The following is a 17,483-nucleotide window of genomic DNA, read 5'->3' as shown; positions in this document are numbered from 1 at the left end:
AAATTGCTTGGCAATTCCTTACAAACACCCTTTAAGATAAAGATTTTTCTGCCAATGCTCTGGTCTTCTCCATGAGCTCTTTATTCTGGCTGCCTGGTGTTTTGCTCCCGCAAAATATGCTGCTTGAACATTATGTTATATAGTTAGAAATAATCCAATTTCAATTAAAAAATCCAGTAACCTTATCATCTACTTATCCTCTAGAGAGCACTGAAGTCTTCAATACTCTCCTCAACCACAGATAAAGCTACTAATTTGCTGAAAAGCAAGAAACCCAGAATTCTGGTGTGCTCATGCACCTTTATGGATATTCTTCTGGATGTCAACTACTATAATTTCCCCTATTTTCTCCCAAACAAATCACCACAATTTGAGAGCTGTCTTGGTATTTAGGTCTGCACTTATCTCCACACCACAAAACAGATTGACAACTTCAAACTGTCTTCACTCTTACAGCTGCCTCCTTTCAAAAGCCACAGTCTACTTTCATTTGCCCATCTGGGGCTTAAATGGCCTCATCATATAGAGATTAATTCCCACATGAGACTCAACACCAACAGGAGAAACAGCAAGGTCATTTTATTTTGATATCCTGTGGGATACAGCTGGGAATTGCCATTCTGTGTCTTTCACAAGAAGAACCAGCAACCAGAAAGCCCTGAGTACAGCAATGAGCTGTAACTGGAGCACAGCAATGAGCTGTGAGTTTGGTGATGTTGGCATCCATGAGCCACCAGGGTAGGATGTGGGACCTCATGTAACAGCCCATGTTGCTGGTAAATTCAGCCCAGTGGAAAAATACAGGGAAGGCGCACTAATTATAAATGCTCAACTATTAAAATGATTTGTTTTGTTGCTATTTTATATTGCCTGTAGAACTTAAAAAAAAAAAAGTTGCCTCACTTTTTAGGAGGGGGAGGGGAAGGAAGAGGGCCTGAAATGCAGAGAAAGCAGTGTTCTGAATGGCTGCAGATTTCCACTTCGGAAGAGTTAAGTTTTGTGAAGATATACATCCTTCCCAATCATAAAATCTTCCCAAAGAAAAATAAGGATCATAATTCTTGGCAAGAACCCAGACACCAATATTTGGTACAAATATCATATTCTGTAGAGTTGCAATGCGTAGTAATTCAATTACTACATAAATAAATTACTACATAATAAAACTCCCATCAGCAACCACCAGTAAATCAAGAGCTGTAAAAACTGCATCCAACATAAAGTCCTTTGATTACAGGCATTGTGTTTTCTCAAAATTCAATTCCTATGAAAAGCTGAGATTCTCAATAATATGTTTTTTATAAAAGGGCAGAAGGAACATTAAAAAAACCCCAAGAAATACTGTACACTTGAGCAGCTAACAAATTCAGTCCAACAATGAGCTCCATACCGCACACAATGTACTCTAGTTAACTGAGAGTGTGATTTTATGATGGGCTTAAGACAATTTAAGACTTTACTGCTGGCACTCTTCCTCCTTCTATTCTCAGCTAAGTGTTTCCAGTGCTTCCCATGTGTCAGGTCTACATGCAAGTTGAAAGAGCTTGCTGAACATACTGAAAAGAAGCTGTCAGACTTCGAGAATAACAAGGATTGTGTCTTCTGGTGGCACTCAGAAAACTAGTTTGGCTAAAAATGTTAAGTTTCAGGCAGACCTCTTTCAATCAGTCTGAGCTTTTGCACAAATCTTCCTGGTATCACAAAGATGTGACAGGGAAAGCCAGCCAGAGAGGAGGCAGAAATCACAACAAAACATCTACACTGAAGGCCCACCCAAAGATAATATGGGATAAACCCTGAGGCATGGCCAGGCATTGCCATGTTTGCATCTCTGCAGACAATGAACAACATCAGCATTACAGCAAAGAAGCCATTTGGACTTGGCAGTGGTAGAAAATTAGTTTGACTCTCACAATCCCTTCAGCTGACAGCAGCATGTGGCTCAAAAGATCTACCCCCTACCAGCTGATGGAAAAGGGAAGCAGGAATAGAAAGCATGCTTTGTTGCCCATGCTCTATCCTGGTCCCCTAAGATGGCAGCCAGGAGTCACCTGGTAAACATTTCATGAACATTTTGTAAACTACAAATACAATTCTTTTTCCTAAACTACTAATCAACAAACGATGTACCAACAAAAACAAGGCAGGCAGGCAGGCAGGCAGAGGACATCTACTGCTCTAGAATGCGGCACACACCTATAACCAAATGTCCCAGTTTCCACTGAGTGTGCATAAATAAATGGTATTTATTTATTTTTAAAAGCTCAGATGAAAGAAAATACCCCACGATAATGTACGATGGTCATAAAATGAGGGAACTAACTGTTGGCATTGGCAACATTTAATAGAAAGTGCCTTAATAGCTTCAGCCTTCACAAGTGTTTTGTTATTTGACTCGGTGACTCAGATGGCTTTTCCTGTTCTACCCCAACTAGTGCCTCTGAGTCAGGAGTTGCTGTGGGACAGATTTATTTTTTTAGCTTCCCTCTTTGGGCTTTAACAATTCAGACCAACATAGCAACAATTTCCCGATCATTCTCATCACTGTACCAGCTGAACTTAAGAGTGCCAAGATCTTTCCTGCAGCCCATTTCTCAGGGTTAAAACACCCACTAAATGGCTGCCCAGCTCCTTGTGGTTTTCTGAGACAGCAGCAGTAACACTTCCACAGGGGGAAATTTAACCCACATCACCAAATAATCCAATTTAACTTTCTCTGACATACTTCCCATAAGTTTCTACTAGAACTGTACAGCACTCAATAGCTCAGTGTCTAGCAAAGATTTCCTATGCTTCTGAAATATGCTTGGATTATTAAAAATGAGGATGTATTTGGTTACATGGTTTTGATTATGACAATGTGGGCTTAAAAAAAGGAGCGAGAAAAACATTTACATTGTCACCCATACATACTATTCTTCTTTAATAACTAGTCCAGTTTTCACCTGCTGTATCTGTACGACAAGAAAAAAAGACCTGACTGGATGTGGTCAGAAAAGAATATAAAAAACAACTGAAAGCAATGTTTTGATAACTCTGATCCAGTGAGTGTTTAGGGTACATTTGCACATCCTTGAAACAGAAATCCCAAGATAGCCCTAAGCCAGTAGAAAGTAATTCAGCCACGGGACTCAAAGCTTGGTGCACACTAAAGGATCCCAAAGAGTGAAACTGAATTTTACAAAAAATAGAGATAAACAGGTTACTCCAAGCCAGACAAATTTGAACAGGAACTTCGGTCTTTACAAGGGCAATGCCATGTTTGTGGTCAATGCCACTTGGAATGCAAAAATCAAATCTAGGTTTGATTTCAAGTTACACATTCTTTTGTGCATGTCCTTACACATGACTGTACCTCATCTCTAGAGGTGCCTTCCACCCTCCACTCTCTGTGGATCAGTACTGTACTTTTCTATCCTGTATGCCAGCTTTTGGTCCTTCATCATGGTGGAATCTGATGACAAGCAGCTACATAAAAGTTTTGCACAGCCAAAGACTGCTAGGTGGCACATCACAGTGACATTTTCCTTCTTCACCCTGCCACAGGGGGAAGCAGCATCACATTTTACCCCTGGTATCATAACACGGGCCACGAAAGATAAGCAGAAGATGTATTATATTTTCCACAGCTTTATTTTCCACAGGAGCTGACACTTGAGATTTCATTACTATATAAAACACCTGAATTTGCTACACTGAGAGATGCTGCAGGCTAACACTCTACATGATTCGAGTCCAATTTCCTCTTGCATTTTTCCTCCTACTTTAATTAGTCTTCCTTTTATAATAACACCTCCTGGAAATGCAGCATGATGCTGGCAAGCCTGCTGTAAATTGTTTTTATAATTATATTTAATACAGCTCATTGCCAGCCATTGTAAAAGCATCTCAGTTCTCTATGGTAATAAGAAACAATATACTACAGTGTATCTTTGTGTAGCAATAAAAGAATATAATTATATCCTTACACTCATTAAATTACATTGTTTGGAGAAAGAGAAGGTACCCAGTCCAGGAGTGTCTGGGTCATAATCAGTCAGAACTAACCTAACTTGAAGTAGGCAACTATATTGCAAAACTCGAGTTTTGTGACAGATTTTTCACAGCCAAAATCAGACCCACTCTCCTTCCTGCTGCTGGTTAGTTTTCATCACCTTTAACAGTTCATTGAAGACAGATTTTGAAATTATATACAAGTAGCAGGAAGCCATTTCTCCCTATGTTTTTGTCACAAGGCACCTTGTGGTGGTTTGACCTTGGCTGGACATCAGGTGCCCACTAAAGCCACTCTGTTGCTCCCCGCCTCAGCTGGGCAGAGGAGAGAAAATGTAATGAAAGGTTCATGAGTTAAGGACAGGGAGAGATCAGTCACCAATTACTGTCATGAGCAAAACAGACTTGATTTTGGGGAATTAGTTGAATTTATTACCAACCAGAATCAAAGTAGGATAATAAGAAGTGAAACAAATCTTAAAAACACCTTCCCCCACCTCTCCCTCCTTCCTGGGCTTAAGTTTACTCCCAATTCTCTACCTCCTTCCCTGCAGTGGCACACAGGGATGGGAAATGGGGGTTACAGTCAGTTCATCCCATTGTTTCTGTTGCTGCTTCCCCCTCAGGGAGAGGAGTCCTTGCCCTGCTCCCATGTGGGATCTCTCCCATGGCAGAGTCCTCCATTAACTTCTCCACCATGAGTCCTTCCCATGGGCTGCAGTTCTTCACAAACTGCTCCAGCGTGGGTCCCTTTTGTGGGGTGCAGACTTTCAGGAACAGCTGCTCCAGTGTGGGGCCCCATGGGGTCACAAGTCCTGCCAGCAAACCTGCTCCAGCGTGGGCTCCTCTCTTCAAGAGTCTGCAGGTTTCGGCAGAAGCCTGCTCTGCCAAAAGAAGTCTAGTGTGGACTTCTCACACAGTCACAAGCCCAAGGAGCTGATGCAGATGACACCGACAAAATGTTGACCAAACATTGACCAAATCACCAAACAAAGATCTGAATTTATACCAGCATAGGAACAGAATATCAAACAGAAAATTTATTAAAAAGAAACATGTGCAGTAACCCACATATTTTATATCTGCCAAAACAAACTTTCTTGTGATCAATTTCTAGAACCAGAAGGTGGGTGAAATTCCATGGGCTAGGAACATGGGTATTTGAACATGGAAATGAAATTTTATTATCCCAGCTCTCAGGTTTACCACAAAATAATATGAACACCCTAGAAGGATTCAATTGTTTCCTAGCTGCTAAAGGAAAGGCAGGGAAGCAGGGGAGGGTGGATTAAGCTTTCCAGCTGCAAAACAGGTGAGTGACAAGCCCTTTACCTCATTGAGAAGTACAACATGAACTACTGCATGCACAGTTCTACAATTTCAAATGCTCTAAACTCTTCCACAAATTTCCATGTTATCCCATAGGACCATTTTTATATTTCCTTTACCAGCTTAGCTGGACCAGTACTGACATGTATGCAGGCATTTATCTGACTACCGAGCTAAAAAATGGTTAAGGAAAAAAAAAAAAAATCATTCACTTCCACAATTATTTCCAAGACAACCTAGTTATACTGGCTCCAGGGCTGACTAGGTATGGAATATTTCAAATCATAGACTCATTAAGGTTGGAAAATACATCTAATATCACTGAAACCAATTGTTTACCCAGCACTGCCCTGTTCACCACTAAACCATATCCCCAAGTGCCACATCCACACAGTTCCAGGGATGGTGACCCCACCACTTCCCTGGGCAGCCTGTTCCAATGCCTGACCACACTTCCAGTGAAGAAATTTTTCCTAATATCTAATATAAACTTCCCCTGGTGCAATTTGAGGCCATTTCTTCTTATCCTTTGCGATTGTTACAAATGACAAAAGTCTTGTTTCAAAACGCCCATTTCTGGTTTGGGTCTTTCTGAAGAGCCATTATCATAAATGCAAAGATTAAGCAGAAGAGGCAATAAGCAGCCCCCATCAAAACTCCTCCTCCCTGGTTGAAAATCATCCCTGAAACACATAGCTCAAAGCAATCTGAAGATAATTAAAATTATGATGTACAGAGACTGTTGCTTATTGTGCCAACCAACACTAATTAATTATTTCTTCGTGATTCTGACTATCTCTATCCACATGCCACTTAAGATCTTTATATTTTGGCATTATGTACTTCGGGTAAAGGTCTCTTCTGTAGGTGTAAAGTGCCTAGCACAATTCTCTCTTATTTAGAATTAGGGATCCCTAATGGTAATTGAAAAGAAGCAAAAGAAGGTTAATACATTTCCTGGATTAATGAAGAGCACACCAACAGGTAAAACATCCCAACAAGACAAAGCACTCTTCCTCCTAAAGAGCAAAGGAAAACGTAACTAAACACACCAGCATTCAGGCAAAAAAAAAAAAAAAAAGCATTTCTGTTCACTGAAATCACATTGCTGAACCTTTGAAAGATGTAATACCTCCAAATGCATCATCCAGGAGACAGGTTTGTGTGAGTTTTTCACTCTATTCAACAAGGCAAAGTGGCACAGTCACCCTGACAACAGCCAGAGCCCGCACAGCAGACACCTGCTGCATTTTCTTGCAGAAATACGCATACTCTGCAAACTTTGGTACTCTTTTCCAAATTACTTGCTGCAAAAAACCACAAACATTAGATGAATGCTGCCAGTAAAAAGCATTTTTGGTTATCTGAAGCTGGGATACAAGGACAAAGAAGAAAAGAAGAGAGAGGCTGCCTAAAACCCAAGGTCCAACCAATCCACCAGGCAGGGCTTTGAACTGAGGAAGTTCACTGACCACAATAGCTGCTGCCATGTGCTCAGGGGAAAAAAGTACTAGAAATAAACACATGCACAGAATGATCCTGCCACTGCCATTCAGCAGCCAGTGAGGTTTTGCTTCCGACTTGGGGGGTCTGGAATTGCTGTACAACTTCACATTGGTGCAAAGTTCTGCAGTTTGCCCAGCTGCTGTGGCAGAAGCTGTAGCTGATTCACCTGCTAAGTCTTTCTTAACCTTTTCTTGGCATGTCTGTGGAAAACTGTTGTCCAGTGGAGTTCAACCAGAAATTTTAAAGATTATGCATTTTTTAAGCACTGAAATAAGAGCCTCACTGCTACCACCAAATAAGACCCCTGTAAAACCAGAGTAGCCTGTAATCCTTCTGATTTTGATAAACTCCAATGCGTTAGAACATGAGCTTCAGGTGAAGCAGCTGCAGGTAATATAGATTCTTTCATTCTTAATACACAACAGCTCACTTTGTGCTACATTAACAGCATTGACTAGACTGCTTTCTGTACTGTGAATGATACCACTTCTTGAATCTTTTCCCCAAAGAAATGAAAATGTCCAAATCACCTTTTTTTTTAATCTCTTTTCTCCAACAATCCTTTTTTCAGATGCATTATGTACCTGCTGACTACCAGCCTCTGACACGAAAGTATTTCTATTTTACTGAAATTTTTTAATGTAGCTGTTTCTGTTACTATTGCACTGTTTGACCAAACCAACCACACGAACTCCTCAAAAGGCAAAGTTAAATACTGCTACTTGTGAAGCTGTGTCACTATAATTTGCCCTGGAAGCAGAAAAGAGAAAGAAGGAGACTGCTCTGTTTCCTGAACTTGTGTGTCTTTGCTGGAATGATAATATCTTCTTGTACTGACAAATTACTGGTGTTGAAACACAACTGCAATCGCCACATACACTGGGCAGCAGTGGTCAGCAAGACACTGAGGAGACCGTAGTTAACATGACACACTGTGGTTGCCACGTAACAAAAGATTTTCCTTAAAAACAGGTCATTTAATAAAAAAAATAAGACTTACAAATGTAATTTGTTACCTTTATTTGTAAAATGTGTAGCAGTCATGTGAAGTTTTTAAGGGATTGAACCCAAATTTTTATATTAAACTTTACTTGCACCTTGCCTTTTGAACTAATCTGCCTCCATTCAGCGCTAAGTATGAGTCACCATCCAAAAAGTGAAGAAATTGACAGCACATTCCCCAAGCCATCATCTGAAATTTTGAGCTGAGAGGGTGGTGTGTCACACATCTGGTATAACCAGGCAAATCCAATATGCTTTCACTATCACAGAGAAGCTGACTGCCTGGATTTTGCCTCCCAATCATTTCAAAAATTATGCCAGACAGTGAGAATCCAGAAATCTATTTAAACAACAGAATTTAGGAAAAAGCTGCACTAAATTCTCTCTTTCTCAGATACACAAACACACCCTGAGCAGACGGAGGAAAGACAGTAAGCTCCTTGCTAGTCACATCAGCTCAGGAGTCAGACATTATGAATGCTGTCTCATCCAGCTCTTGTTGAAATCAATAAAAGCCCTTCAGTGAAGACCATGGGAGATGGAAAATAACCCTCTCCACACTTCAGCCAGAATGTGTGAATGAGAAAAACCTGACAGCTTTCTTCCCCTCTGATTTTCATGGTGCTTAAAGATCCAGATTATAAAACAGAACTTGTCATCCAGGAATTTTTGATGTGCTTGCTTGGCACAAATAAAGCTCATGTCTATGTGTGAATCAGGGAGGCAGACATCACTTTGCACTTGGACAAGGAGAGACACTAGCAGTCATGCAGGAACAAGCGTTACTGCATTTCAAAGTGCTGCAGATGCAGTGTGTTCTACAACTAAGGAAGTGGTTGGAGTCAAAAAGTGCTCTGTATTGCTTAAAAAAAAATCATAATTTTGCATTGGTGAAAAATAAAGAAAAAGTAATCCAGACACAGGAATTTGTCTTTTATCAGTTGGATAACCTGAAAATCAACCGGCATTGCAAATACCTAGAAAGACTGTGGTCCTTACTAGAGCATCTATCATCTCTGAAATAAAAAAAATCTTCACTAAAGTTGCTCTGAAGTTGCTTTGTTGGCATCAGCTTACAATAAACATTTAATTATTCCTGCACTGCCCAGCTCTAGTGACATTCATCACTGTAAACTCCTTTGGCCTGAGGGTCCATTCACACTGGCCCACACAGCATCTATAGATTTTATTCTTGTTTTTCCTTGCATCCTGGTGAGCTCCAATATTTAGGACTTTACACATGGTCTGCATTTCCACCAAAAATATTCCAACAGTTTAATTTTCTACACTGTTTCTAGACATAGATCCAAGAACAGAAGGAATGGGGACTTTATTGTGTCAAAGTGAATTCCATCAATAACACCAGGTTGACGTTAATAAATATTAGCAAGTAGAAGAAAATATAAGAATCCATTAAAAAAAAATCTCCAAGTTATACTCACTGCTGGTAGAGGACATACGGCTGTACTCAGACCTGCAAGACAAAGATTTTAATTAGAATGCATTTAATCTAAAAGAGGAAATGAAAAAATTACCAAAACTAACACACAATGCTTATTGAAATACTTTAATGCCCATTTAGCACTATTTTTGTGCTAATAACTGGAACAGGTTTTGAACACTGCTTCAGAAAAACTGGCACGTCACAAGAATTTTGAAAATATGTAGCTAGAATGAGTAAATCAATTATGGTTTTGTCTAGGGATTATTCATGCTACCAAACTCTAGGTGTGAAAATTAAAGGTCAGAAGGCTCTTCATGAGGAAGAAATAGTCTGCTTCAGACACAGGTTAGGAGCAGAAGTCTACTAGACTTTGATTCAGCTCCTCTCCTTCCTCACTTTATGTCCTCTAAATGCTGCTTTGCAGATTATTTATTTGAGTTCTTTTTAAGAGAAGTCTATTTGAAGAGCAGAATTTTTATAGTTGTATGGTCACAACTAGCAGGGAAGGAAAAATAAAGGAATGCCAAAATAGAAACATTTAGATAACAAAGCTTTTTGCTTTAGTAGACCATTTTCCTCTTGAAGACATCTCAATAAAACTATAGAGCCATTGGTTCTAGTTCAGTGCATACTAGATTATCTGTGAGAAAGTCAGAGCAGTTAAGTATTTTGAGCAACAGTGCAATTAATTTTTCAGCTGCATATAACCCCAAACTCCTGAAAACCCCATTCAGAGCTGATTAAAACATAGCCCAAGTATGTCCTGAAGATTCAGAAATAATAAGGTAAAACAAATATACCATCACTTAATATTTAAAGGGAAAAAAAAATAATTTCCACTGCTGAGGCCCTACCTATGACCTTTGAGTGTTTGGGTTTGGAGTTCACTGTCACACAGCCTCTACCCTTCCACTTGCTGCATCCCCAAAAGAGACAAAAACAGGCAAAGTGCTCAGGGAGCCCTGACACAGATCTTGGGTTCAAACCTAAATGCTTATTTTATATAATAATTGCAGCAAGTTTGCAACTCTTTAAATTAAAGAACCACATGAGCCTTGACTCCCAAGAGATATGTGTGGAAGTAGATAGCATCTCAGCATGTTCTCAGGATACCCTCACACTCTAGGCTCTCAAGCATCCAAGGGAATAAGGGACATCAATCCCACATTTCTACAGTATCTGCTTTTTATTTTGATTTTAATATGGACATATCTCTGCAGAAGAAACAAAGCAAGTACAGTCACCCCCATATTTCACAGCCCTGTGTTTTGCACTCAGTACTCTGCAGATCAGATGCTAAGACTATTGATTTAGGTGAGAAGACCATGAGGAACTACACCCAACTCTTGCAAATCCAGCTGGACCAGTCAATCTGATTTTTTCACAAAACTCATGAAAAAGGATCCATCAATACCATCGAGTTCCATGAGGTTATCCTAGTTTTTGGAAAGGATCTGGGCAATGCTGGAGAAACAGCTGCTGATGGGGGCTTGCAGCTCTTCCTCACTGGCTGTCCTGTGCTAATGCTGTATCCCCAGCCACTTTGATAAGGTCAAGGAGCACGGAAACATCTTTGTCCCACTGGCAGAGCCCACAGGTCTAGGGCATTAGCAGTCACTCTCAGTCTCCTGCTACACAGCACCTTCTCCATGAACCAAGTGCTTTCCCTCATCCAATCACCCCCAGGACCCTTATGTAGCTGGGAAGGGCAGAGGCAGTAATGACATTGTTGTCCCAAATGTGGGCTCACTGCCCAGGCTGCAGCACCAATTTACACACCAAGATGAAGTATTCCCATTTCTTCTGTCGAGTTTGTGCAAAGCAGGGAGCTGGTGTGGCCCACAACAGGCTGGCTCCCCGATCATCAAAGCTCTGTAGAACACATATATTTTAGGAAACAAAGAGATCAGGGTTCGTTGGCTACCAGTCATACAGTTCTGTCATTGATCAGTATCCTGCCTTTGATTAGCTAAAAGATTCTCTCACCTCTCATGTTAATGATCAGTCTGTCTCTTGAGTTGGTGAGTTTCTTGAGTCATTGGACAGTGAGTCAGTGGTCACAATCTCTCCCTGACGAAATTACCTTCTACCTAATTAGAACCAACTTCAGCACAGTTGCTGAAATTAGTTGGCCTTGTTAGTTTTTACCTTATCTTGCTGAGTTCTGCCAAATGTGGCCTCTAAATTCTGCATTCCTTGTGCCCACTATCAGCAGCACATCCCTGTCCTCAAGCTTTGCTAACCTCCCCCTAGGTCTGAGACCACTGAAGCATGTCAAGCCCTAAAATCTAACATGGCAATTCTCACTGACAAGTAGTTCATCTTTCTAACACCTGGACATCAACACGAGCAGAAAAGGAGACCTTCTTGTTCCTACTGCTGGGTAACGTACACATCGCTGGTCTGGCTCTGGGCAGGGACCCAGGGGAAGTGATGCCAGGGGCTGGCTAAGGTGCTGTGCAGGCCATAAAACTGCAAAGTATTCTCAGCAGCGAGTCACATCAGTGTCACCAGGCACCATGCATATTTGAAAGGGTGTGAAAACAGTGTAACATGTCACTCTTCATAAGCCTGGAGGCAATCAATATACATCCAGCTGCCTCCGAGCATCCCAAGCAAGGATTCATTTAGTCTGCACTTCTGTTTGAAAACAGCCTGGGGCTGTCCTTCAATGTATCTATGTTCAGCAGTTGGCAGCTAATTCAAAATGAATCTGCACTGCTTGTATTTCGGATGGAAGCAAGACAACATTTTGCCTTTTGCTTACTGCAAGTTGGAACAGCATTCTATTACTTCACACTGTTATTTTATTATCCCAATGTGCTGCAGGCACATTATAGGACATGGAGAATTAATGAGTCCTGAACTGAGAGAGTAGCAGTCTATGTACATGCAGGACTTGAAAAATGAGACAAGAGGAAAAATAAAAAGATGGGGAGTGAAAAAGGAGGAGACAGCAGTGTACTTGGAGACTAATTGCACAGACACATGTTAATAGGCTTTAGAATTGTATTGCATGGGGGTTTTTGTAGTTCTAATATGGTTTGAGCTAATATTTAATTCATGTTTGTTGCATAACTGACATACACAAAATTAAAAAAAATTAATTAAGCTCAAAGGCTTATGTCAACCTCAGATACCAAAATGAGGGCTGTACCCTCCCTAAGCTCCCTCTGTTGCCAATAGAAAGAGAAGTCTGAATTATCCCTCCATAGCTGTCTAGACAAGAAGCCGACAGAAACCACATTTCTAACCTAGAACCCTAGACCATGTGTCTAAAACCAAATGAGATGAATATGAGTCTCTCTGTGTGCTCTCAGGGACAACCTGAATCACCTTTTGTCCTCCTTCCAGCTCCTTTCTTTGTCTTGATTCTACTCCTTGCGATCCAAAATAACAGTGCAAGTAAAATCCTTATTATTCTCAAAATATTAGAAGGAACCATTCAGATTCATGGCATGAATTGGTAAGTGGCTTATAAATTAATTTTTTTCCTTACAGTCAGTTATTTAGGACACTAAATTCTGAAGTTAGTATAAGTCTTTTAAGCATTTCAGACTAACACACACAACATTCCCTTTGACGAAATCATGCATTAGAAAAATCAAGTACTGAAATAAACATCTCCTGGGGCATATAGGCTCTCTGGACATCAAGTATCTGTGTTCCTTTCTGTTCTTTTCATTCCTGTTTTAAACATCCTGAGTATTGACTTCTACATTTCCCTTGGAAGAGGATTTTCCCATTAGGGTAACTCAAGAGTAAAGTAGTCATGGACTCTAATGGTGACACCTGGGACCATACTGGGGCTCCGAGGTTCCAGGCCTATTACATGGTCTTGCAGCAAACTATTTGCTCTGTTAGATGTTAGATTATAGATAAAAGCAAAAAAAAAAAAAAAATTGAGGACAGAGACTGAACAAATAGAAGACTGTTCCCTTTATAGGCACATAATGAGAAAAATTGTCAAAAAGGGTATTGAAACAGTGTGAGGTACTGAAAAGGAAGGCTTACAGCTCAGTCAAAAGACACATCAGTCTGCAAAGAATGTGTGCTCAATGGTCAGCCCACCAGCAAAGAGGAGCTGTGAAGCTGGCAAGAGACATTAAAATAGAAATGAAGAGGCTTGAGATAAAAGTGGTACCTCAATTCCCATTCCCACCATTGAAGGATCAGACCTGTGCACTATCAGAGGCGGTAAGAGCATCAGGAGCACAAAAGACACAGCAATTCCCTGAGATCTGTGTGCACCACTCGTTGCTGATTAATGATACAGAGCCTCAAAATATCCAAGAGAGGGAAGCATTCTACTGAATACCAGTAAGTAGCTGCTAGTGTGACTTGCAGTGTTGTACACAGAAACACTCTAAGCCTGTTTCTCTGGGTGAGAACACGGCTATTTTACAGCTCTGGCTCACACAAGCAATGTAGCTACTCCAGCATCACAGCATGCTTGGGTTCCCTTGGCTCAGTGATCAGCTGTGGTCCAGCAGCATGTGAACACAGCTACAGCACTGGCAGCTAGAGCCATAAACAAACACTCCCAAGGGAAGTGCCCGGGACAGAGGCCAAGTGCTGTGAAACAGTCTGCACCTGTACAAGTAAAACCTCTTGCCTTCCAAGATATACTGGCAAGTGATCTGCTGGGAATAATCCCTGAACCACGGTAACGTGGCAAAACAAGTCCCTGGCCCATGGTAAAACATACCCAGGAAAGACGTGGCAGAGCTAGGTGGCCCCATTCAAACTGATGCCATCAAACCATTTTAAGTATTCAACACTACAGACAGCTCTGTCCCGTGTTCAGGGACACCCCTATGTGCTGTTTAATGCACTGGCATGGCTGGAACCAAGGTTTCTGAGCTGTGCAGCATTTCCAAGGCAGCATGCTGTGTAAAACAAACATATTTCAATTCATTCTAACATAATACTACACCCCAATAAGCCCATGGTCTTCAGTGCCAGGGCTCCTTAATCCCACACCCCCAAAATGAAATAGGGGAAAGTTTACAATCTCTCCTGTTCTCTGCATCCTTCACTTGCCTAGGACTGATGGAATGGCATGTGCTGGATTCACGTTTCCCATGCCTTCTCTACCTAGAGTTGTAGCAGATTTCACTGTTTCATATTAAGAGCTGTATTTAACAGCTTCTTTGCCTTCCCCTCCTCAGAAAGTGCTCCCCAGGGCACATGGGAGTATTTTACAGCAGTTAAAACCCCATGCATAAATTAGAAGATTTGGCTTTATAGCTCTGTCTTGGGTTTCTTCTCACCAAAGTCCTGCAGGTCAGATTACAATCTGCTTCATTAATACCAGTCCAGCACAAATCTGTTACCCTCATTGTAGTTCTACTTGTGCAATCAAGATGACTGAAATGGAATTACTCAGAGAAACTTGTCTCAAAATTCCTTGCTCTGGATTCCTAGTAGAGTGACAAAGATGATGAGGTCCCATTATGCAGCTCTAATCACTACACTCTGGAGCTAATTACCAACAGCAACGTTTGAGATCCCATGTGAGAGACATCATCAAGGTATAAGGATGAAAGTTGTTTGTTATCTTCCAGAAAGCACCTGGTGAAGCAGGACTGCCCCGTGCTTTAGTGAGCACACCTGGCTGCACACCCTGCTCACCACTCCTCCCCAGAGCACTCCCAGAGGGACACATCAGGTGCCAAGTATCTACCCATCCAAGGCCAGGGGCTGACTTATCCTCCTGAGCTCCTGGTTCTCTTAATTAACAACATGAGAAGCCTAATTTATACCAAACATCAAACCTTCACACAGCCACACTCAGCTGAGGTGAACCTCACTGCTTCCTGGCACCTAAAAATTCCGTGTATCAGCACAGAGTTCATGGCCTCAGGAATGTGATTTAAAGTCTGTTTCAACCTTGCTTTCCATGCCTCACGCTAGTGCCTGGAACTTGCAGGTCTATCTGCCCTGAGATTCAACTAAACAGCTTCGCTTCACTGAGTAAATCTGGTTACAAATGGTGCCTCAACCCCAATTTGTGACAAACAGCTCAACTTTACATTATTCGAATGTCAAATCAGAGACAACTTGAGTACCATGACATATCTGGACTGATGGGTCTTTATATGAAGTGAAAGTGTCACCAAAAAATCCCACAACAAACCAAAACAAATGAAGCCCCAGGGTAAAAATAGGCCTTGAAAATAGCTTTCAACACCAGTGGTTTGTGTTCCTGAGAGTTTCTCATAGATGGATGAAATATGTGACAAGATATGACTGACATATCATTTCGAAGGACTGCCATACAAATCGTGTTGAATCCCTTAAAGCCAGAAACATGAGACTTGAATGCAACCTCTCACCCCAATAAACAATTCAACTATTCATTTGATAATGAAGTGACCCATGCTGATTGAGGACACACATGGATTACAGTATTCTTAATATTTTAACTTTAAGTGGCATACAACTTTAAATATATATATATATGGGCTGCCTTTCTCCTATTAACAAGCGTATTTTGTGCTTTAGAATCTCACACATTTTACAGAACTGCAACAAATAAAGAAAGGCTTTTTTGATCTGCTTAAGAGATAAGTTAACAGAGGCTCAAATAATTTGTGATTTGGCCAGGATCACACATGCAGCTATGGAGAGCCATAAGGAAAACCAACAAACAAGTATAGCACAGTCAAAAAATGGACCTAATCTCTGCAAAACTAATTTGAGGAATGAGAGACAGGAGAAAATGTAAAGGAGGGAACAAGTACCTTGAAAATTAACTGTAACCAACCAGCAGTGGATTTTGCTAAATATATGTTACAAATAGCTGCTGCATAGAACAGTGTCATAAACTTCGAACATCTCATTTCTCTGTTTTGCAATGTATTTCTCTATATCTTGTTGATCTGTTTCTTCCCAGTTGCCTACGACCAAAAAATAGTATAACCTTCCTTTCTAAAATTCATCAAATACTCAACAACTAACTACTGCTTAATTCAGTTTGCATCATCAATATTTACATTTTAAACTTATTATACAGAAACCTTCCCCACGTGGTACTTCAGTAATGTCTCCCCACTTTCTCTAAAAAGATTAATAATTGAAATACAAGTGGATAAGTTGCAAATTCAAATAAATTAAAAGTTATAACTTCTCAAAACTTTAAATTACTTTAAAGGGAGGAAAAAGCCTACATGTTTAGGCAAACTTTGAGACAATCAGTAAGCTACAGATTAAAGTGTGAACTTTTTAAGACATGGGCTCTTACAGCTGCCTAGGTGAACAAGTGAACTTCTGCTGGGAACTGTCATGTATGTTGAAATCTTCATTAATGCCAGGTATCTCACTGAAGTGTTATGCTCAGTTAATGCATGTGTGCTTGAAAAACAGGAGAGAGCACTCCTTCAGAATGACTCTAATAACATGACCCAATAAAAGTTCAGGAATAAAAAATTTAGAACTGAGAAACTACCTGCTTTTCCACATTCATTTGGGCTATTGGTCCTGAATGTACTGAATTCAGCTGATGCTTTGTCCTTGATACCACTGGTGGCCAATCTGTCTCATTGCTTCAAAATTAGGCAGGCCTAACAATGTCTAAAATTGTCTTAGTTCATCATCTTTGCTCTGCTGTTCAAAGACAGTGAAATAACAGCATTTGCATGGCTTGGAAAACAAAACTTTAAAATTCATATTTCTACAATTCATTTTTAGTAACTTAATATTGTTCTTCTTGCTTTTTTGTTTTTCTTTACCTTTTAACTACCATTCTGTAAACTTACGCATTTCTCCTCCCTTCAATCTTTCTTCTATTTGTTTTTCCTCTCTGTTTGCTTTCTAATAAAAGACCAAAGAAAGACTATTTTACTCTTCCTAAAAAGTCAGGTTTTATAGTACAAATCCACTACTAAAACTATTACGAGAGAAAGCTCTGTGTCCCATACTTCTGGGCTTAAAGTTGTCAGTAGCAGATGAAATAAGGTTTTTATACTAAAAACTCACAAAATATGTTTCCTGAGAAGATAAAACTTGTGTAGGCAAAGTCTCTCAGATCAAGGATGGTCAAACTATTTCAAATCTCATTAATAAACAGCCAATATAAACTAATTGGCTTATATGTTCTACACCCTTTATTTAGGTACTAGACAACGCCAGCTCAATCCATTCTTATTGGATTCAGGAACTCGAAATATGCTATTTTTGTTCAGCAGACTCTTTGCCAACCCTATTT

General features: G+C 40.4%; 1 protein-coding gene across 1 annotated transcript in view; it reads right to left on the bottom strand.

The window, feature by feature from the left end:
• Positions 1 to 17,483, bottom strand: part of FAM124A (family with sequence similarity 124 member A) — a 43,187-nt gene that overhangs the window by 23,019 nt on the left and 2,685 nt on the right. Inside the window, exon 2 of the mRNA XM_085060527.1 lies at positions 9,273 to 9,304. Within this exon, the coding sequence (XP_084916653.1) occupies positions 9,273 to 9,304 (32 nt within the window). The remainder of the gene's footprint in view (positions 1 to 9,272; positions 9,305 to 17,483) is intronic.

This window comes from Lichenostomus cassidix, chromosome 1, assembly GCF_008360975.1.
Source record: "Lichenostomus cassidix isolate B80296 chromosome 1, HeHo_3.0, whole genome shotgun sequence".
Lineage (NCBI taxonomy): Eukaryota > Metazoa > Chordata > Aves > Passeriformes > Meliphagidae > Lichenostomus > Lichenostomus cassidix.
Note: the sequence above shows the minus strand (reverse complement) of the source record. Positions and strands in the feature narration are given on the sequence as shown.